Source organism: Drosophila teissieri, chromosome 2R, assembly GCF_016746235.2.
Source record: "Drosophila teissieri strain GT53w chromosome 2R, Prin_Dtei_1.1, whole genome shotgun sequence".
NCBI lineage: Eukaryota > Metazoa > Arthropoda > Insecta > Diptera > Drosophilidae > Drosophila > Drosophila teissieri.
In genome coordinates, this window is record NC_053030.1 from 3,196,943 (window position 1) to 3,219,853 (window position 22,911).

A 22,911-nucleotide genomic window follows, 5' to 3' on the forward strand; every position below is an offset into this window, starting at 1 on the left:
AGTGCGAAGGAGTCGTCAGCACTGACAGTTTTTGGCGGGTTGTGGGCGTTAGAGTGGGCGTGGAAAAAAGTTTTTTGGCAAATCGATAGAAATTTACAACACTTATACAAAAATGAAAAAATATCAAAACATTTCTCAAAAGTGTGGGCGTGGTAGCTTTGCGCGGTTTGTGGGCGTTAGTTTTTTGACAAATCGTTAGAAATATACAAGACTAATACAAAAATGAAAAAATATCAAAACATTTTTTAAAAGTGTGTGCGTGTCAGTTTTGGGCGGTTTGTGGGCGTTAGAGTGGGCGTGGCAACATGAATCGATAAACTTGCGCTGCATCTATGTCTCTAGAGTCTGTATGCTAAGTCTCAACTTTCTACCTTTTGTAGTTCCTGAGATCTCGACGTTCATACGGACAGACAGACGGACGGACGGACAGACGGACGGACGGACGGACAGACGGACGGACAGACGGACATGGCCAGATCGACTCGGCTATTGATCCTGATCAAGAATATATATACTTTATATGATCGGAAACGCTTCCTTCTGCCTGTTACATATTTTTCAACGAATCTAGTATACCCTTTTACTCTACGAGTAACGGGTATAATAAATGTAGAAAAATTTATTCTGGAATATTATGGAAAAAAAAGAAAAACTAGAATGTTATGACAATCTCTGACGCATTATCTAGAATACAATTAAATAATATTACAAACTGCGATATAGAACAATCAAGCTCAGATCAAATTACACAGCATTCTGCTGAAAGTAGTTTCAAAAATGTAATACAAGAGACCCGTAAACCGTTAAATCAGTTTCAACAACCACTGTTATTAAAACAATTATTATACAAAACAAGAGTCATTGAAAGTTTTTGATAAGACACGACATAGAATCGAATATGATACGCCAGAAAATTTAAAAACAATATTAAGAGAATATCTACCCCCAAACATAACGGTAGGAATTCATTGCACTTTAAAAGATCTTTATCATATTCACTTACCTTAAAAAAATAATTATACTAACAAATTTCTTTTTACTAAAATATTTCTACAAGACGTGGAAAATAATGAAGATAAGGCTATTATAATAGATGAAACACATTGTCGAGTTCATAGAGGACTAGACGAAAATTACAAACAAATTAATAGATTATATTATTGGCCAAATTTATTTACCAAATTAAGGGAATACATAAGAAATATATAATAATACATATATCTTATTTTCTTAACTTGTATTGACGCATATTCAAAATTCCTAGTAGTAAAAGAAATTAAAAATAAACTAAACATCGAGAATAAAGTAATGGAATCACTTCAACAATTTCCCCACGCCAAGGTAATTATGACCGATAATGAACCGAGCTTTAATTTAAATCCTTTGCACAAAGATGTGGTTTAACTCTACATTTCGCAGACCCCAGACACAGTACCTCGAACGAATACATTGAAAGGGCACATTCAACATTAACAAAATTAGCTCGTTGCATAAAGGAAGAATTTAATCTCACTGACAATTCTGAAATATTCAATCAGAGCATTCATTCAAACCAAAAAACTTTTGAAATTTCCTATAATAAAATTGAACACGAAAACATTCCAAAAATTCTACACTCAGGAAAAACTGTTAGAAACACATAATGAAGGTCATAAGGAAACAGAATATCATGTAGGACAAGTTGTTTATGAAAAGAAACATAAAGAACGAAATAAGCTAAAAACAAGATATAAAGAACAGGTTGTTAAGGAAAACTTACCTAACCAAATAGTAATCAATAGTAGAAAAGAAATAATCAATGTTGAATCAGAAAACATAAAGAGAGACACTAACAAAAGATCACAATGGGATATCACATACGACTTAGATGTTATCGAACTAAGTTTATCACAATTAATATCATCTAGATCCAAAAGGGGAATTAATGAATTAGGCACCGTGTGAAAGTGGTTAGCTGGAACTCCGGATCATGATGACTTCGTCAAAATTCAAAATACAATCAATGACTTAATAGAAAATATTAACAAACAATTTATTATCAATTCCAAATTGTTTAAAGAAATATAATCTCTTTCTTATGATTTTAAACATCTATTGGTCTATAACCAAGATATACCATTAAGAAAACATCGCCTAAAACTTTTAACTTTTGACCTGCAAAATTTAATCGATACTATTACATTGGCTAAAATTGTAAGCCCTGAAGACTTAAAAGAAATATTAAGTCACGAATTAGGACCTGTAATCATTGCAGACCTAATGGATATCTCTGTGTTCAAAATCGTACTACATAAAGAACTCTTAATGATTTATGTAAAATACCCTATAGTTTATAACAGATGCGACATATACTATGCTAGAGCCATTTCCAAAAGCGATGGAAATCTAGTAATAAGTAATCAAGTCGCAAAATGCGACAATACATATTATGAAATGGCTACATTAGTGGAACTCTGCCAGCTATTCCAACTGGTCATCGCTGGCACAATATTCCCACACAAAGATGTCCACAAATACTCCTGGACATCTCGAAGTGGTAATACGCGCAACCAGATCGACCACATATGCATTAGCAGGAAATGGAGACACTCGCTACTGGACGTACGGACCAAAGGGGAGCAGCCATAGACAGTGATCATGAGTTGGTCAAGGAACACTGGCAACAGTCAACACCGGCGAGCGCCCCCCCTGAACCTGCACCTCCTTAGCGACTTTTCTTTGAAGACGAGAATGACGTCCACGCTGCGAGAACAGCTGATCCCCCTAGAAGACCACCCATGGGAGCACACCTGCAGGCAACTAAGGACCACGGCGGAGGAAATACTTGGCCTGCAACAACGCGGAAGAACGAACTGGATATCGGAAGGGACCTGGGACCTGATTAGAAGGAGGAACCAGCTCACGCAGTACCGTGAGGAGTATCGCGGACTATGTAGAGCGGTGAAAAAGTCGGCCAGAAAGGACAAAAGAGCACAGCTGGATAGACTTGCGGCAGACGCAGAACGAGCAGCCGGCGAGAACAAAATGCGCTCGCTATACCAGCAGATTTCACGGATCACAAGAACCCATCACAGACAGAACAAACCAGTCAGAGATCTAGAAGGTAACCTCTTATCCAATGATGACGCACAAATCCGAAGTGGCGCCAACACTTCATGGGAATTAGCCACACCACATCACCAAACGTGGCCATAGACTACAGGAGTGTTGTGCCGCCAAGTGGGAGTAGCAGGATACCCTCTGCACCCCCGAATGTAAGAGAAATGGTGAATGCAATAAAGAAGCTGAAGCACAACAGGGCAGCTGGCGAAGACAACATACCAGCCGAAATGCTTCAAGTTGACACCCAACTGATGGCTGAAACATTGCATCCACACTTCTCACGCATATGGGAAGGCGAGACGGTGCCAGACTCCTGGAAAAGCGGAATCATTGTGAAGCATCCCAAATAAGGCGACCTTAGTGACTGCAACAACTGGAGAGGGATAACACTGCTCAACACCAGCTACAAGATCTTAACTACACTTCTGAACGAACGCCTCCAGGAAAAAATTGAACCAACAATCCGAGACGAACAGGCAGGCTTCAGACCACACAGGAGTTGCGTAGACCAGGCAAATACACTACGCATAATAACCGATGAAGCTGTGGAATGGAGAGCCCCGCTTTACCTCCTGTTCATCGACTTCAAGAAGGCATTCGACTCAGTTGAAAGAGCAGCAATATGGCGAGCACTTGCAAGAAAAGGAGTACCGGCAAAACTCATCGCCATCATCAAATCGATGTATGACGATGCCAACCTGGCGGTACTGCACAATGGAAAAACTAGTGCACCTTTCCAGACGAACACCGGAATTCGGCAAGGATGCCCGCTGTCACCACTCTTCTTCAACATCGTAGTCGACGAGTTAATGACCGAAGTATGCTCTTCCAAGCGCGGAATTACGTGGAACCTCACCAGACACCTTGAGGACTTGGACTACGCAGACGACATCTGTCTCATATCGCACAGACTCGGCGACATACAGAGGAAAAGGGACGACCTCGTCAGGATAAAGAAAATAACGCAGAAGCTACAGGCTTTTAGCAACAAATGCCTGAGAGTCATATGTGGGGTATTCTGGCCAAACAGAATAGCCAACACAGAACTGTGGTGCGTTACAGACGAGTCCCCGATTCACATACAAATAAGGAATAAAAAATGGATGTGGATAGGGCACGCTCTCAGAAGAAACCCGAGAAGCATTGTGAGGATGGCACTAGACTGGAACCCCCAAGGAAGCAGGCGAGTAGGAAGGCTAGCCCAAATAAACACCACATGGGAAAGTGCAAAACAGACAGCTCAAAATAGAGTTAGATGGAAAGCTCTCGTAGAAGCCCTAAGTTCCCGAGAGGAATAGAAGGAATTAAAAAAAAAAAAAAACATTTAAGAACGAACTTTTTAACAATTACTGTACCATAAGTAAGGAAAAAACCTGTTTTACCAAATTATTCAATGGAGAAAAGTCCACTTGTAAGAAAATAAGAGAAAAAATAAGGAAATAGATAACATCCAAGGCGGTGCCATTTTTAAAAATGGTTACAATATTGTTAACGACTCCCACTTAAATGGGTCATTTCTAATAACATTTAACAGTACAACCACAATAAACAACATTTCATATACCAATTTAGAAAATTCTTGAATACATAACTACAAACCAGATTATGAAATTTCCCATTACATACTGTATAATAACTCGGAACTCTCTTTAGATAATATTACCATTTTAAATCCCAAGATATCTCTTTCTTTTATATTATTAATTTTAATCATTTTGTATTTGATTACTACATTAATAGTAAAATTCTGATATTTTATATTTGTAACCAAAAAAAAAACGGCCAGAACTATAAAAACCAAATAATGAGGAAGTTTTTTTAATAAATTTAAATGAACGTCTAAACGAAATTCGTAATGAAGCGGGACGCGTCATTTTAGAAGGGTGAGCGTTATCCAACCCGTAAACATGTTTTTGTCATTGCCTTTGCCAGCGCCTAGCTACCCGCTAAGATAAATAATCAAACACTAAAAAACACAGCTTCCGCTTGGAGACCAAACCATAATCAACTTATTGCGCTTTAATCAAACTGCATCGGTCAGCATAATAGAATTTCACAATGCAGAAAAATAATTTCGGTATCAAGCTTTTATTCTAAACATAGTTGAAAGTTCAAGCACTTTTCAAAGAAAAGCTTCTGGCTGAGGATCAGGATTGGATCAGGATTGAGAATCTAAAAGCCAGTCTTTTTCGGGATCGGATCGAGAACGATCTAAGATAAAATCAGATAATAGTGTCTTGTAATATTGTATAAGTTTAAAAAGTTTATCACCTATAAAATATTAAAATAAAATATTTTTTTAAAATAATTTTTTAACAACAATTATAATTTGCACACTCAGCATATTCTTATATCTTCGAACAGTACTAGATATGTGAATATGTCACTTCCGTCCCCTTAAAGGGTTGCCTATTCTTGTGCTGGCATTACGGGGTACAATGCAGGCAACTGGTTTTGTGTCGGTTCTATTTGTTGATGTGGTTCTTGATTATTATACCCGATACTCGTAGAGTAAAAGGGTATACTCGATTCCTTGAAAAGTATGTAACAGACAGAAGGAAGCGTTTCCGACCATATAAAGTATATATATTCTTGATCAGGATCAGTAGCAGAGTCGATCTGGCCATGTCCGTCTGTCCGTATGAACGTCGACATCTCAGGAACTACAAAAGCTACTAAGTTGAGATTAAACATACAGACTCCAGAGACATAGACGCAGCGCAAGTTTATTGAATCATGTTGCCACGCTCACTTTAACGCCCACGAATAGCCTAAAACTGCCACGCCCACACTATTAAAAAATGTTTTGATATTTTTTAATTTTTGTATTAGTCTTGTAAATTTCTATCGATTTGCCAAAATACTTTTTGCCACGCCCACTCTAACGCCCACAAAAGTTTTTAAATTAGAAACAGCATTTCTTGGTTATATTATTTCTCACAATGTAATTAAATCGGATCCTGAAAAAATTTATACAATTATGAAGTATCCGATTCCACAAACATTAGAGAGCTCCGAAGTTTCCGAGGCCTCACTGGATATTACCGAAATTATATTGTCCGAAACTAGCAAAAATTGCCAAACCCTTATCCAAATACTTAAGGGGAAATAATGGTAAAATTTCTAGGAGAAAGTCTACAAAAATTTCAAAACAGTTAGATGATCCAGTTGTAAAAGCTTTTAACGAACTTAAAGATAATTTAATAGCACAAGTGGATTATAATAAACAAGAGAGAACGTTATAGTCGAGTTCTCCGACTATCTGATACCCGTTACTCAGCTAGTGGAAGTGCGAAATTTCAACACTGACAGTTGTTGGCGGTTTGTGGGCGTTAGAGTGGGCGTAGCAAAAATTGTTTGGCAAATCGATGGAAATTTACAAGATTAATACAAAAAAGAAAAAATATCAAAACCTTTTTAAAAATGTGGGCGGGGCAGTTTTGGGCGGTTTGTGGGCGTGGCAACATGAATCGACAAACTTGCGCTGCTTCTATGTCTCTGGAGTCTGTATGCTTCATCTGAACTTTCCAGCTTTTGTAGTTCCTGAGATCTCGACGTTCATACGGACGGACAGACGGACAGTCGGACAGACGGACGGACAGACGGACGGACAGACGGACGGATAGACGGACATGGCCAGATCATCTGGGCTATTGATCCTGATCAAGAATATATATACTTTATATGGTCGGAAACGCTTCCTTCTGCCTGTTACATACTTTTCAACGAATCTAGTATACCCTTTTACTCTACGAGTAACGGGTATAAAAATTCACATGACAACAGACGCATCAGATGTAGCTTTCGGCGCGGTAGTATCACAGGATAATAATCCAATTACTTTCATATCTAAAACTTTAAATAAAACCGAACCACTTTACGCCTCAAATAAATAAGAATTGTTAGCCATAGTTTCGGCTATTAAAAATCTAAGAAATTATTTATATGGAGTAATCGGTGTACAACACAAACAGACCATCAATCTTTATCTTGTACAATCTCGGAAAAATGAAAAGATGACGTAGAAATGAAAAGATGGTATTCTTTCATAGAAAGTTTCACCCCAAAAATAATATATAAGCCCGGAACAACAAATATCGTCTCTGACGCATTATCTCGAATAAAATTAAATAATATTACAAACTGCGATATAGAACAAGCTCAGATCAAATTACACAGCATTCTGCTGAAAGTAGTTTCAAAAATGTAATACAAGAGACCCGTAAACCGTTAAATCAGTTTCAACAACCACTGTTATTAAAACAATTATTATACAAAACAAGAGTCATTGAAAGTTTTTGATAAGACACGACATAGAATCGAATATGATACGCCAGAAAATTTAATAACAATATTAAGAGAATATCTACCCCCAAACATAACGGTAGGAATTCATTGCACTTTAAAAGATCTTTATCATATTCACTTACCTTAAAAAAATAATTATACTAACTGTGGGAGCCTGCAACATCAAGCAACCCAGACGCTCATCCCTAACACGCTCATCTCTAGTGCTCGCTCTCATGGAGTTAGTTATGATTAGCACGCCAAAGTGATCGATTCGGAGCAAGGAATAAATGTATAAAACGCAACCATATTCTTTTATTCTGTGAGGAGTCTTAAAACTCCCCACAAATCCGGGTGCAGGAGATCGGCGTAGCAACAGCGAAGACGGCTGGAATGCGAGAGGAGTCAAGGGCGGTCAGGTCAACCGGTAAATAATGGACCATGGACCCCGGCAAAGCGGAGAGACCGTGAATTAACGGTACCGCGCTGTACCTTGGACTCAAACCCGCCAAGGTCGGTGCGTTACCCGTACGGTAACGGTGCGGACTTTGGACAGGCACAAAGAGGACGCACCGTGAACTAACGGGACATGTTTGGATCTTGTACCCGAGCGAGCCGTGTGCAAAAGGGGAAATAACGGGATTCCCGCAGCCGATATAAGGGAGGCGCAGGCGCAGCTCGGGACAGTCAGTCAGTTAAACACGCGTGGGTCATACGTGCAAGCGCAGAGTACGGGCGCGAGGCGCTCTGTCCGGACACGGGCGTGCGACCAGACGGTCGGAACAGGATCAGGAAGTGCCACACAGGGACAGTCAAGAGGAAATACGCGAAGGGCCATACAGCCATACGGACAGTTAAGAAGTACGCGAAGAGTCATACCGAGTGACAGTGAAACAACGGGAACACAAGTGCGACAAGCGGGCATCCAGAGTGGATCGCCGCACGTGAAGATCAGCGAAGGACGAGCAAACACCAGGACCTAGCGTGGTCAGAAAGGGACGGTGGAGTCAGTGGTCGCAACGGTGGTTCGGAGAGGAGCGCTAGCTTATCTCGCGGACGATACACCCTGCCCCATAACATCCTAAGCCCCGGTCGAGCCCGCAGGTTATCCTTCGGCGAGGGCAACAAGTGCCTGGCACACGCAGGAAGGGACGGTGGAGTCAGTGGTCGCACGGTGGTTCGGAGAGGAGCGCTAGCTTATCTCACGGACGATACACCCTGCCCCATAACATCCTAAGCCCCAGGCGAGCCGGTACGGATCCCCGTCGGAAGCGACGCAGGCGTACGACGGAAGGACGACGAAGGAGCAACGACGTGCATCCAACGGCGAGAATCACCGAATCCTGTTCAGCAAGTGACGCTAAAATAAAGTGGTTTAAATCTGAGAATCTGTCTACTTCTTGGTCGGGCAATCACACAAATCATAAATTTGGTGGGACGAACAAACAAACTCTCTGAGCTAGCCGTTGCATTTCGTAGCGAGCAGAAATAAGAAAATCAGTTCGTTACAATTCTGTAGTGATAATCACGGGTTACTACATTGGCGACGAGGATGGGATATTAAACAAATAAAAAATAACAATAAAACAAGCCGATTGACATAAGGTTTGTTTAAACATAAAATGATTGCTAATGGAAGAAAGAGTCAACATAACGGCAGATTTACAGTTCAGAAGGAAAAAAAAAAAGATGATTGCTTCTCCTTCTTGTGCGATGTTCGTCACGTAGACAGCTTGCTGAACTTTTGCTCATGTACATATACATGTACGCATGCATGTGGGGAAGAATTTGGCGAATTGCGAGCATCGAATTTGATGATAATTCAAACAAGAGGGAGGGACAAATAGACAAGCGTCATCGTACGTGTGTATGTATTACATTCATTGGAATGTGAATACAGTGACAAACATCAGAGGCAGTTACATAGCTGACAAAAGTCAGAGACTGTAAGACCAAGTAATTAGCTGAAAAAAAAAACCAGAGGCTGGTAGCCGCATAATAAAAGCTGACAAAAGTCAGGGGCTGCTAGCCGAATATTATCTAAAAAATATCAGAGGCTGTTAGCCGCATAGTAAGAGCTGACACAAGTCAGAGGCAGTAAAGCCAAAGTAAGGCGAAAAGAGTATCGTAAATATCGAAATATGTATGTATCTCAACATATACGCATATGTGTGCCTGACATATGTAAATATAAAAGGAAATAATTTGCTTGAAAGTTAGTCTTGTCAAACACCAGGGTCGGGCTGTGAAATATAAAAAAAACAAGAGAGAACGCTATAGTCAAGTTCCCCGACTATATGATACCCGTTACTCAGCTATTTGAAGTGCGAAGGAGAGTCTTCAGCACATACAGTTTTTGGCGGTTTTGTGGGCGTTAGAGTGGGCGTGGCAAAAAGTTTTTTGGCAAATCGATAGAAATTTACAAGACTAATACAAAAATGAAAAAATATCAAAACATTTTTCAAAAGTGTGGGCGGTTTGTGGGCGTTAGAGTGGGCGTAGCAACATGAATCAACAAACTTGCGCTGCGTCTATGTCTCTGGAGTCCGTATGTTTAATCTCAACTTTCTAGCTTTTGTAGTTCCTGAGATCTCGACGTTCATACGGACAGACGGACGGACAGACGGACAGACGGACGGACGGACGGACAGACGGACGGACAGACGGACATGGCCAGATCGACTCGGCTACTGATCCTGATCAAGAATATATATACTTTATATGGTCGTAAACGCTTCCTTCTGCCTGTTACATACTTTTCAACGAATCTAGTATACCCTTTTACTCTACGAGTAACGGGTATAAAAAGCTCACAGCGACCAGTTCGATACACGTAAATATAGTAAATATTAATTCATTACAGATCATGACTGAAATACTAGTAAAACCATTACTGTGTGAAAACATCGACAAATCACTGCTTCGTAGCGAATGGGAAAAGTGGTTGAGAGCGTTCCAAATTTATGCAGAATCAGAGGATATCACAAACTTCAAGCAGAAGAGGACCAAGCTATTACACCTTGGTGGAACTCAACTACAATCACTACCTGATGCTTTAGCAGAATTCAACAAAGATGAGCCTAATGATGTGTTTCAACATATTTCTCCCCCAAGCAGAACTCATCGTTCGAGAGGCATTTGTTCAGAAATTTAACCCCGCCTGAAGACGAGAGTTTCGCACAAGGAGAAATGGTACCCACCAGCTCAGTTCGGGATGTAAAAGATGAAAGCGGCCGCAATAAAAAGACGAAAACGGAGAATTGTTTTAAAATCGATAGTGAAGGCGAGGAAAAATGGATTAGATGCCGAATCGGTGGAGCATATCTATCTCTTATTATTGACTCTGGGTCTAGGTACAACCTCATCTGTCAAGCAGACTGGCTTTCTCTACAAAGGAGCAACGCCACAGTCTTTAATGTTCGGCCAAACTCACAGAACCAGTTCAAGGGCTACGCTTCGGACCAAATCCTTAATGTAATTTGCGTACTTGAGGCACCAATATCGGTAAGTGGAAACGCGGAGTAGATTGCCACTTTTTTGTGATCGGAAAAGGAAAGCAGTCTCTATTGGGCCGAGAAACGGCCATTGGACTAAAAGTCTTGCGGCTCGGACTTGAGGTTCGACACATTCAGGAAATCTCTGCCTTCCCAAAGTGGAAGGGAGCAAGCGTTAAATTGTCAATTGACTATAATGTAAAGCCAATACAGCAGCCTATGCGGAGGATCTCGATTGCCCTGGAAGACAAAGTGCGTGAACAAATTCAGGAGTCACTTAAACAAGACATTACTGAACCAGTAAATGGACCCAGCTCCTGGATTTCCCCAATGGTTATAGGATTATTCCGCTATAAATGTGTTTATGTTTGGAGTCAATTTGGCGCCAGAGATATTTCAAAAGAGACTTGAGCAACTTTTGGCACCAGCCACAAATGTCCTAAACTACATCATACGACGAAATCATAGTTGTTGGTAAGACTGAGGAAGAGCACGATGAAGCCGTAAAAAGAGTCTGTCGCATTCTGAACAATGCTGCATTGAATGAAACCAAATGCATTTTTAGGGCTTAGATAAGTTTCCTGGGACACATCTTATCAAGTCAAGGCATTGAGGCTGATCCGGAAAAGATAAAAATCATCACATAATTTCGCGCACCTAAGAACAAAGAAGAGACTCGAAGTTTTCTGGGGCTGGTAACCTACGTGGGCAAATTTATATCGGAGTTGGCAGACAAGACAGATCCCTTAAGACGACTGTTGAATAACGATGTGAAATTCATATGGGGCGTTAGTGAACAGAATGCTTTCGAGAAGCTTAAATTATGTCTGACCCAGATCCCTAACTTGCACTACTTCGACCCCAAACAGACAACGCAGCTAGTAGCTGATGCCAGCCCGGTGGCGTTAGGAGCCGTATTATTACAACTACATGGTGAAAATGATCCGAAAATTATATCTTTCGCTAGTCGCAGCATTACCGATGTAGAAAAACGTTATTCTCAAACCCAGTAGGAAAGCCTAGCATTGGTGTGGGCGGTTGAATTCGGCTGGTTTGGAATTCGAGCTTATAACGGATCATAAGCCGTTGGAAACAATTTTTAAACCGACTTGAAAACCACCAGCAAGAATTGAACGATGGCTTCTCCGTCTACAAGCATTTAAATTCACAGTCAAATATAGGACTGGAAAGGAGAATATTGCGGATACCCTATCACGGCTTTGCGAGCTGAACCCAGGATATTGCTATGACATGAAAGGTGAACACAGCATTCTATATGTGGTCGAAAACGCAACTCCTACATCGATAGCCAGATAGCCGAAATCGCAGATAAGAGCATTTGTGACGAGGAAATCGTAGATGCGATGTCATGCCTACAGGACAAGTCGTGGAACACATCATCTTCAAACAGTTTGTTCCCATTTAGACACGAACTATCACAAATTGGATCTATAATGCTACGAGGGACCCGCATAGTCATCCCAGTGGCAATGAGACAGTCGATCCTGAGACTAGCACACGAAGGTCACCCTGGTAATTCAGCAATGAATCGGCGTCTGCGATCCAAGGTATGGTGGTCACCGGGACGCCGAGAAATTTGTAAAATCCTGCATAGACTGCACAATCGTATCGCAGGCTTCAAATTTTTAGTAGACTAGGCTACCCAAAGAAACTAAAAACAGATAATGGGAGACAATATATTAGTTCAGAATTTAAGACATATTGTAATCAATGCGAGATCGAACAGGTAACAACTCCATTTGGCATCAAGCCAATGGAGAAGTGGAAAATATGAACAGGTCGCTAGTGAAAAGGTTAAAGATAGCATACACGAATAAGAATAACTTTAGGGAAAGAAATTCAATCTTTTGTAATGATGTACAACGCAACCCCTCATGGAACCACGGGGTCAGCTCCAACTGAATTAATGTTCAACCGAGTAATTCGAGATAAGATCCCGTGCGTGAAAGATATAATTGGGGAATACAATGACTCAGTAGAGAATGATCAGGACTTAGTAAACAAGCAGAAGGGAAAAGCATATGCTGACAAAAGGAGAGGAGCTAAGGAAATTAGTGTTAAAGCAGGAGATAAAGTATTTCTAAAAAATGTTGTATTCCCACATAAACTCACACCAAACTTTGATAACACCGAATACCTTGTAGAAGAAAAAGTAGGCGATGTCATACGAATATCTGGGGGTGGAAAGAGTTTAATGAGAAATGTAAGTCATGTAAAAAAGGTTCTAGAAGCACAAATTATAACCACTGCAACTGATGACCTGCCACGTGCTCACGGAACTTGCGACTCTGAGCATCCTTTTATTATCAGGCCTCCGCAACAACCTATAGCGGACGCAGGAACGACTGAGACGACATCCATTTCCAGAGAGGGATTAAAGCTGAAGCTCATCAACAAGGGAGGGATGTGGGAGCCTGCAACATCAAGCAACCCAGACGCTCATCTCTAATTCACACGCTAATCTCTAGTGCTCGCTCTCATGGAGTTATGATTAGCACGCCAAAGTGATCGATTCGGAGCAAAGAATAAATGTATAAAACGCAACCATATTCTTTTATTCTGTAGTGACAATCACGGGTTACTACACTAACACATTTCTTTTTACTAAAATATTTCTACAAGACGTGGAAAATAATAAAGATAAGGCTATTATAATAGAAGAAACACATTGTCGAGCTCATAGAGGACTAGACAAAAATTACAAACAAATCAATAGATTATATTATTGGCCAAATTTATTTACCAAATTAAGGGAATACATAAAAAATTTTACAATTTGCAAGGAAAATAAATATAACAGGCATCCAATTAAAATTCCTATTGGGGAAGCTCCTATTCCAACATAACTACAAACCATTTTAGAGATTATGAAATTTCCGATTACATACTGTCTAATAACTCGGAACTCTCTTTTAAATCCCAAGATATCTTTCTTTTATATTATTAATCTTAATCATTTTGTATTTGATTACTACATTAATAGTAAAATTCTGATATTTTATATTTGTAACCAAAAAAAAACGGTCAGAACTATAAAAACCAAATAATGAGGAAGTTTTTTTAATAAATTTAAATGAACGTCTAAACGAAATTCGTAATGAAGCGGGACGCGTCATTTTAGAAGGGTGAGCGATATCCAACCCGTAAACATAGCACTCTATCCCAGTTTATAAACAAATTTTAAATTTCGGCAATTCCTTTGTCTTTTTTGTTTTTGTCATTGCCTTTGCCAGCGCCTAGCTACCCGCTAAGATAAATAATCAAACACTAAAAAACACAGCTTCCGCTTGGAGACCAAACCATAATCAACTTATTGCGCTTTAATCAAACTGCATCGGTCAGCATAATAGAATTTCACAATGCAGAAAAATAATTTCGGTATCAAGCTTTTATTCTAAACATAGTTGAAAGTTCAAGCACTTTTCAAAGAAAAGCTTCTGGCCGAGGTTGATTGGATCAGGATTGAGAATCTAAAAGCCAGTCTTTTTCGGGATCGGATGGAGAACGATCTAAGATAAAATCAGATAATAGTGTCTTGTAATATTGTATAAGTTTAAAAAGTTTATCACCTATAAAATATTAAAATAAAATATTTTTTTAAAATAATTTTTTAACAACAATTATAATTTGCACACTCAGCATATTCTTATATTTTCGAACAGTACTAGATATGTGAATATGTCACTTCCGTCCCCTTAAAGGGTTGTCTATTCTTGTGCTGGCATTACGGGGTATAATGCAGGCAACTGGTTTTGTGTTTATGTGGTTCTATGTGTTCTATTTGTTTATGTGGTCCTTGATTATTATACCCGTTACTCGTAGAGTAAAAGGGTATACTAGTTTCCTTGAAAAGTATGTAACAGACAGAAGGAAGCGTTTCCGACCATACAAAGTATATATATTCTTGATCAGTAGCAGAGTCGATCTGGCCATGTCCGTTTGTCCGTATGAACGTCGACATCTCAGGAACTACAAAAGCTAGAAAGTTGAGATTAAACATACAGACTCCAGAGACATAGACGCAGCGCAAGTTTATTGAATCATGTTTCCACGCCCACTTTAACGCCCACAAATCTCCCAAAACTGCCACGCCCACTCTTTTGAAAAATGTTTTGATATTTTTCCATTTTTGTATTAGACTTGTAAATTTCTATCGATTTGCCAAAAAACTTTTTTGCCACGCCCACAAACCGCCAAAAACTGTCAGTGTTGAAGACTCTCCTTCGCATTTCCACTAGCTGAGTAACGGGTATCAGATAGTCGGGGAACTCGATTATAGCGTTCTCTCTGGTTTTTTTCTTGTGTTTCTATATTATTTTTTTCTTGTTTTCTAAGAACGGTTACTGGGTTTAGTGTACAAATTTTTGATAAAACATAAAAAATGATAATAACAATAATTAAAATTATTATTGTTATATAAAATGTGGAGATATTTTCTGAAATTATTTTTAAAACATCATTATGTTCTACCATTTGTATCATAGTTACAATAATCGGTAAATACTTCGGATTTAAATCAATTTCTGGACTTAAAGAATTTTCGCTTAAAATAACATTTCCAATCTTAACTTTACATTGTTTTATTCTTATAATTTTGCTTCCATTTATTTTTATATCCCCATTAAATTCTTGACAATATTGTGAGATTGTAGTTTCAGTTAAATTCCATGTAAGTATTATATTTGGTTCAACGTATTGGATAATATCCCTTGAGGGAGTTGGTATAAAATTACAAATTGTTAATTTTTTTTTGTCTTGATTATAAATTTTATTCTCATCTTCAAAATATGTTTGTTGATCTGAATAGTCTAACTGGTACCCATTATGGTCAGGATAGGGAAATATTTTAATGATGTTAATGGTTTTTTGGTTAATAGGAATATGTGAAATGAGTAATAATTCGTTATTTTTGTGGTCAATCCAAGTTGATGTTTTGATGAAAAGTAAAATCTGGTTGTTAATGCTTTCTAACTTGTCGTAATTGGCCAATTTCGGATTGAAAAGTCCAGGACCTGAAAGTTGCATGCCCATTTCTATGTCTTCTATGTATTCATTAAATAGCATTAGTTCATAACCGAGATCATTTAGTTTATGAAGTTGAATTGAATTTTCTGCAATTAGATATATTTTGTTTTGTTAGTATGTACCCCATCACTTTTATTAAGTGTGCCAAATAAAATTTAAAAGATGAACCTATTATGGATTAGTTACACCATTTAATTATTTTAGTAGTTTATTGTATAAGTATGTCGGGAATTTACTTGGTTCATAAGATTTAATGTTAATTATAAGTCTCTCTGTGTATTCGCTATGGAAATAAATGAGGATAAAAAGGAATGAATAGAGAGAGAGAGAGCGCTTTATTGAGAGAGCGCGTGTAAGTTAACAACAAAAATGTTTAAATCCAGAACAATGAACCCCAATAAGCAAGCTTTAATCTGCAAGCTCAGCGTCTGCATAATTTCCTGCACACGCCGAGCTGCCAAGTAGAATTCGATAATTTCCTGCACACGCCGAGCTGCCAAGTAGAGTTCGAAGAATCTGATTGGTAACAACTTCCGCTCCCACCAATGCAAGTGATTCCAAGAAGACTGCACCGATTTGACCAGCAAAACATCAGCCGATGTCGTGGCCTATTGGAAAGCTACGGAGCCGACGCCGATCCTCTGCCACCAAGCTGCGCTGCCGCTCACAGCCAAAGACTCACAGCTTGCTAGGGACAGCTTAGGGTAATTTAGTTGCAAATTGGATTTATACTAATAAAGTCGTTCTTAACTGAACTCCAATATATTTTATTTTTTTACCTTGCTAACAGCAAAGTAATTAACTTGTATGAGAGTTTGTGTATAAAGGCGCTGTGGGGAAGGAGAACGAAAATCCCTGCTGAGCGTGGCGCAATGCGTGGTGAGGGGGAAGAAGAAACAAGAAGAGGAAAGACGGTTCGAATTGGCCTCCGAAAAGAACCAAAGTAACCATTGCGATTCGCTGCGCGCAGTGAAAGAAATTATCAAACATGAACGACGCTAATGAAAATCTATCTCCGACATCAGAAGTGGGATCACCACACCTACAAAACAATTCGGAACAAAGTTTACGCGCGATAGTCGAAAGGCAAAATAAAGTGATAGTTGAATTATTAAAAGCGTCGGTGCCTGGCGCACGTGCTGTTTCCGCGACTCTACCGACATTCAACCCCGAAGCTGCTGACGCCGACGCAGCTGCATGGTGCAAAACGGCTAATATGATTCTGTGTGAACATCCTCAAGAAGGCGCATCTTTGGTGATGATTCTCAGCAAATCACTTCTCGGCAGTGCATCGCAGTGGCTTTCGCAAATTTGTTTTCCTGGAATGAGGTGGCTGCAGTTCAAGGAATTGTTCTTGGAACGCTATGAAGGCAACGAGACAACGGCTGCAGTGTTGCTGAACATGCTGAAAGGACGCCCAAATCAACATGAATAACTTTCGGTGTACTCCAGCCGTTTGGTTACAACTTTACTGACCAAGTGAAAGGCAATGACGCACGAAGAGATTGCGGTATCATTGGTCCTGGCACATACATCGCAAATCGACTCCAGGCTTCAGCATTTGGTTTTCACAACGAACGTAGAGACACGAGCGGAGCTACAACAACAACTCAGAGCCCACTCGTTCGTCAGAAATGCCGAATTCGCTGGAATCGAGCCCGGCCCCGAAAAGAAGAGGCACAAAATGCAAATACTGATTAGATGCCATAGTTGCGGTAAACTCGGACACAAGGCAAAGAGAAGAGCAGAAGAAAGGAACGAGAGAAACGAGACGAGACCAGGCTATAGCAGCGGCAGATCTACAGTTACGTGTTTCAAATGTGGCAACGTTGGACATATTGCATCGGCGTGTACGAAGAGACCAGCAACAGCGAACATAAGCATAGAGAAGAGAGTCGACACGTGTGCGGTAATTCAGCAGAACGGGACAGCAATACAGTTTGGTGAGCGGTTTTTCTTTGATTCTGGTTCCGAATGCTCGTTAACAAAAGAGACAATTAGCGAGAAGCTTGCCGGCAGAGATGCCATAATCTTGTAGTTTTGAGAGGCATAGGCGACAATGTTGTCAAAAGCAATTTGCAAATTCTGTCCACTGTAAAAATTTCTGAATTTAATCTTGAATTGTTATTTCACGTAGTTGATAAGAAATGCCTTAAATACGATATGATGATTGGGCAAGTTATTTTTCAGCTTGGTTTTGGAGTAATGTTAGAAAGTAACGGGTTCGATATTTACAAAACACAAACGGTATTATCGATAAATGACGATAGCATGTTGAATAAGGTCGACTCAATTGCTAGTGATAAATCAAAACTTAAGGGGGGGGTAGGGTTTTAAAGGGAGAAAAAAACAGGTTTTTACAGATTTTTTTTGGGCGTTAGAGTGGGCGTGGCAACATGAATCGACAAACTTGCGCTGCGTCTATGTCTCTGGAGGCTGTATGCTTACTCTCAACTTTCTAGCTTCTATAGTTCCTGAGATTTCGACGTTCATACGGACGGACAGACAGACGGACATGGCCAGATCGACTCGGCTATTGATCCTGATCAAGAATATATATACTTTAAACTTACGCTGGTTGTATATCTCTGGAAGCTGCATGATTAATATCCACATTCTAGCTTTTATAGTTACTGATAACGAGGCGATCATACGGACAGATGGCCAAGGCCAAATCCACAAGGCTATTGCTTCTGATCAAGAATATATGCACTTTATATGGTCGGAAATGCTTCCTTCTGCTTGTTATATACTTTTCGTGTTTTATTTATTTAATGTGTTTGATTTTAATCGTAAAAGTCAAATTTTCACCTAAATGCCAAAAACATTCGCCGTTAAATTATGAAGTGCTGTTTTTTCTTATTTAAATGATCGTCTCAAATATTATTGTCGGTTAAGTCAGTTTGCAACGCATAAATATATTCGTCATTGAAATTCTTGATTAGTTTATTAAAAAAAAACCGATACTTTTGGTGGCAAAAAATAATACATTTTTCCGGCGGCGACGAAGAGAATGCGTGTGTGCTTAACGGTTTCAAATTTCGACATATCTTATATTTCCTCATGATCATACTTAGCCTATCTTAACAAAGGTTGGCCAAGGCGGGGCGAATCCGCAGCGAGCGGGAGAGAGCTTTGTTATGCTCCCGCCTTTGCCCTGACACAACTCCATACAAAAACAATAAATAATTATAATAATCCTAACTAGAACTTTAGCCAACAGTCATCATCTACTACAATTTAATGCTATATTGGCCAAATATTCGGAATTCTTCATTGATGGTATCCCATGTAGGCGTGTGACCACGGGTTCATTGGAAATCCGTTTGCTAGACATGAATAAAACTGTTCAAAGGCGACCGTATCGCCTCAGCGAAGACAAAGGACAGATAGTAAGGAAAAAAAATTGATCAAATGTTAGAAGCAAAGGTAATTAGACCTAGTAGCTCTCCCTTCGCTAGCCCTATGTTACTTGTGAAAAAGAAAGACGGCAGTGATAGGCTTTGTATTGACTATCGTGAGTTGAACGCAAATACGGTGTCAGATAAGTATCCCTTGCCGTTAATATTGATCGTTTACGTGGCGGAAAATATTTTTCCAGTTTGGATATGGCCAGTGGTTTTTATCAGGTGCCAAATTATCCCGATTCTGTTGAGAGAACAGCTTTTGTGACCCCTGAAGGTCAAAAATTCAGGCATTATCTCAACTTTCAGAACCAGGTTCAATCACACAGATACGACAGTTTATTGGATTAGCATCCTACTTCAGGCAGTTCGTCCCTAGATTTTCGGAAGTGATGAAACTATTGTACCAATTAACTTCGAAATTAAATGATTTCAAATGGCAAAAACAACATGAGGAAATTCGTCAAAGAATCATTAAAGTCCTGATCAGCGATCCAGTATTAATAATTTTTGACCCCAAATTTCCAGTTGAATTGCACACGGATGCGAGCGCAAATGGTTATGGCGCTATGTTATTGCACAAAGTAGAAGGAAAACGCAGGGTAGTCGAGTATTATAGCAAATGCACCACGTTAGCAGAATCTAAATACCACTCTTATGAGCTCGAAACATTGGCAGTTTTTAATGCCATCAAGCACTTTCGCCATTATTTAACCGGTAGACAGTTTACTGTGTATACAGACTGCAATTCTATTAAGGCGAGTCAGGATAAGGCGGTATTGACCCCGCGAGTGCATCGATGGTGGTCATTCATGCAACTCTTTGAGTTCCACGTTGAATATCGTAAAGGGAGCCAAATGGCTCATGTTGATTGCTTATCGAGGAATCCTGTCGCTGTAGAAGCACAAACAAATACAAGCAAAGTTGTGGAAGTACGAGTTGACTTGGCAACTATCACACACAACTGGCTAGTATCCGAGCAGCAGCGCGATAAAAACATATCGAATATTATAAGCGAGTTGAATAGTGACGAGATGCAGAGAGGATTAGCGAACACGTATGAGATTAGAAAGAGTCTGTTGCATCGTATTATTCAAAGAAATGGCAAGACGCGATGCTTGCCTGTTATTCCGAGGGCGTTTAGATGGTCCGTTGTTAATCATGTTCACGAGGCCATAATGCACATGGGTTGGCAGTAGACACTAGATAAGGTCTACGAGCAGTACTGGTTTGAAAATATGGCAATATATGTATGTTAGGAAATTCGTAGACAATTGCGTCACACGCAAATTATCGAAATCAGCGTCAGGCAAAACGCAAACAGAGTTACATACAATACCCAAAGTAAAGATACCGTGGCATACCATTCATATTGACATAAGTGGGAAATTGAGTGGCAAGAAAGACGAAAAAGAATACGTCATTGTACAAATTAATGCTTTCACTAAGTACGTCTATTTGTACCACACCTGGAATTTAGATTCGATTAGTTGCATACAGGCGGTGAAGTCCGCCATATCGATATTTGGCGTCCCCAGTAGGATTATAGCGGATCAGGGACGATGCTTCACAAGTAGCGAATTTCGCAAGTTCTGTAACACAATCAAAATGGATTTACATGTGATAGCAACTGGTGCTAGCCGAGCGAATGGGCAGGTAGAGCGAGTGATGAGTGTACTTAAAGGGATGTTAACAGCAGTAGAGACTAGCGAACGTTCGTGGCAGGAGGCATTGTGTGAGATACAGTTGGCCATAAGCTGCACCACTAATCGGGTGACTCAGCACAGTCCCTTAGAATTGTTGATAGGAAAAGAGGCAAGGCCGATGGGAATGTTGACCATCAACGAAGAAATGCCAGTAGATCTGGAGAAAACTAGAGAGAAGGCTAAAGAAAACATTGAAAGAAATGCAAAGTATGACAAGGCCAGAGTTAATAAAAAGCATGCCCGTGTGGTAAAATATAAGATTGGTGATCATGTGTTGTTAAAGAGTGAAGAAAGACACCAAACGAAATTAGATCCTAAGTACAAAGGGTCGTTTGTTATAGTAGAGTTGCTAGATGGAGATCGTTACATGTTGATCAACAGCGAAGAAAACGTAGAAAAGGAATCCAATAATGAGTTGTGAGCGGATTGGTATCCAAATGGTCGAGTTTGTGCAGAAGGGAGCGTGTACTCCAATTGAAAAGTGTATAGCCTGCTAAACTGACATTTGACTACTAGTGTAAGATAGCCAGACGAATGAGCTTGAGTAGAAGAGAGCCTGTACTCTAAGCGTTAAGTTGAAGAATATCCTACTAAGCTAATCTCTGATGAAATGTATGGTTCATTGCCAAATTGTTGGGTTTGTGCGGAAGAGAACGTGTACTCTAGAGGAGATTGAGAAGGTTTATCCCGCCAAACTAACATTTGAAGACACGAGAAGTGTAAGAAAATGATATGAGTAATGAAGTCAACCGATACATTAGAAAGATTAAGAATGAAGAAATACAATGAAGTTTATGTTAAATTAAGCAACACGAGGACGTGTTATAGTCAGAAAGGCCGTGTCGGGAATTTACTTGGTTCATAAGATTTAATGTTATTGGAAATGGAGGAGTAAAACGCGAGGCGATTAAGTTAAAGTTTAATAATTGTTTTATTTGACATAAGCGTGACATCGTTGTGAGTCGTTCGGAAGTTAACACAAGAAGAAGGAAGTTCTCAGAAAAACAAAAAGAACAGATTAATATCAGTGTTACCAAATTTCAGTATATGGTTGTTGCCAAATTTACATACATCATATTTTTAGTATTTTAATACTCCTTCTCAACAACATATTCAGAAACAATTCATTTCAGTTATACCGTTTAAATGCTTGTTTTTCTGTAGGTTTTTTGTTAATATATCTGATAACATGTCATTTGTACATATATATTTTACATCAATTTCCTTTTTGGAATAAAGTTCCCTAACATAGTGGTACTTTATGTTGATATGCTTACTTCTATTATGTAATACTGGATTCTTAGCTAAACATAAAGCACTCTGATTATCGCAAAAAATTAAAATCGAGTGATCTATCAAAAAACCCATTTCCTTCAGAAACTTTTTTATAAATACTGCTTCTCTTGCTGCAATGGACAATGCAACATATTCGGCCTCCGTGCTGGATAATGCCACCAGACTTTTCTTCTTGGACTTCCAGGATATTGGACCAGCTGCGTTTATGAAGACATATCCACTGTAGGATTTACGATCCGATGTGTCATTTGCCCAATCTGCGTCGACGTAGCCGTGAATCGGTTTACCTGTTGATTGATAATGAAGCTTTAAGTTTGAGGTGCCCTTCAAATACCTTAGTATACGCTTGGCAGCGACTTCATGCTCCTTATGTGGGTTCACATTTCTTTGAGCCAATTTTGCAACTGAATGCATTATATCTGGCACAAATACATTAGTGATCCTATAAGTGATTGGTAGTCCTTTTCGTTAACAGGCTTGCAGTTAGGATCAGTACACTTAACTTGGAAATTTTCCTCCAAAGGCGTTGCTACCGATTTGCAGTCTAACATACCCCAGGTGTGTAGCATACTCTCG

General features: G+C 39.5%; 1 protein-coding gene across 1 annotated transcript in view; it reads left to right on the forward strand.

Annotated features, from left to right (window-relative positions):
* LOC122614396 overlaps nucleotides 1-22,561 on the forward strand; it is a 40,207-nt gene extending 17,646 nt beyond the window's left edge. The window contains exon 2 of the mRNA XM_043788965.1: nucleotides 22,417-22,561. Within this exon, the coding sequence (XP_043644900.1) occupies nucleotides 22,417-22,561 (145 nt within the window). The remainder of the gene's footprint in view (nucleotides 1-22,416) is intronic.
* Nucleotides 22,562-22,911: the final 350 nt, after the last annotated feature.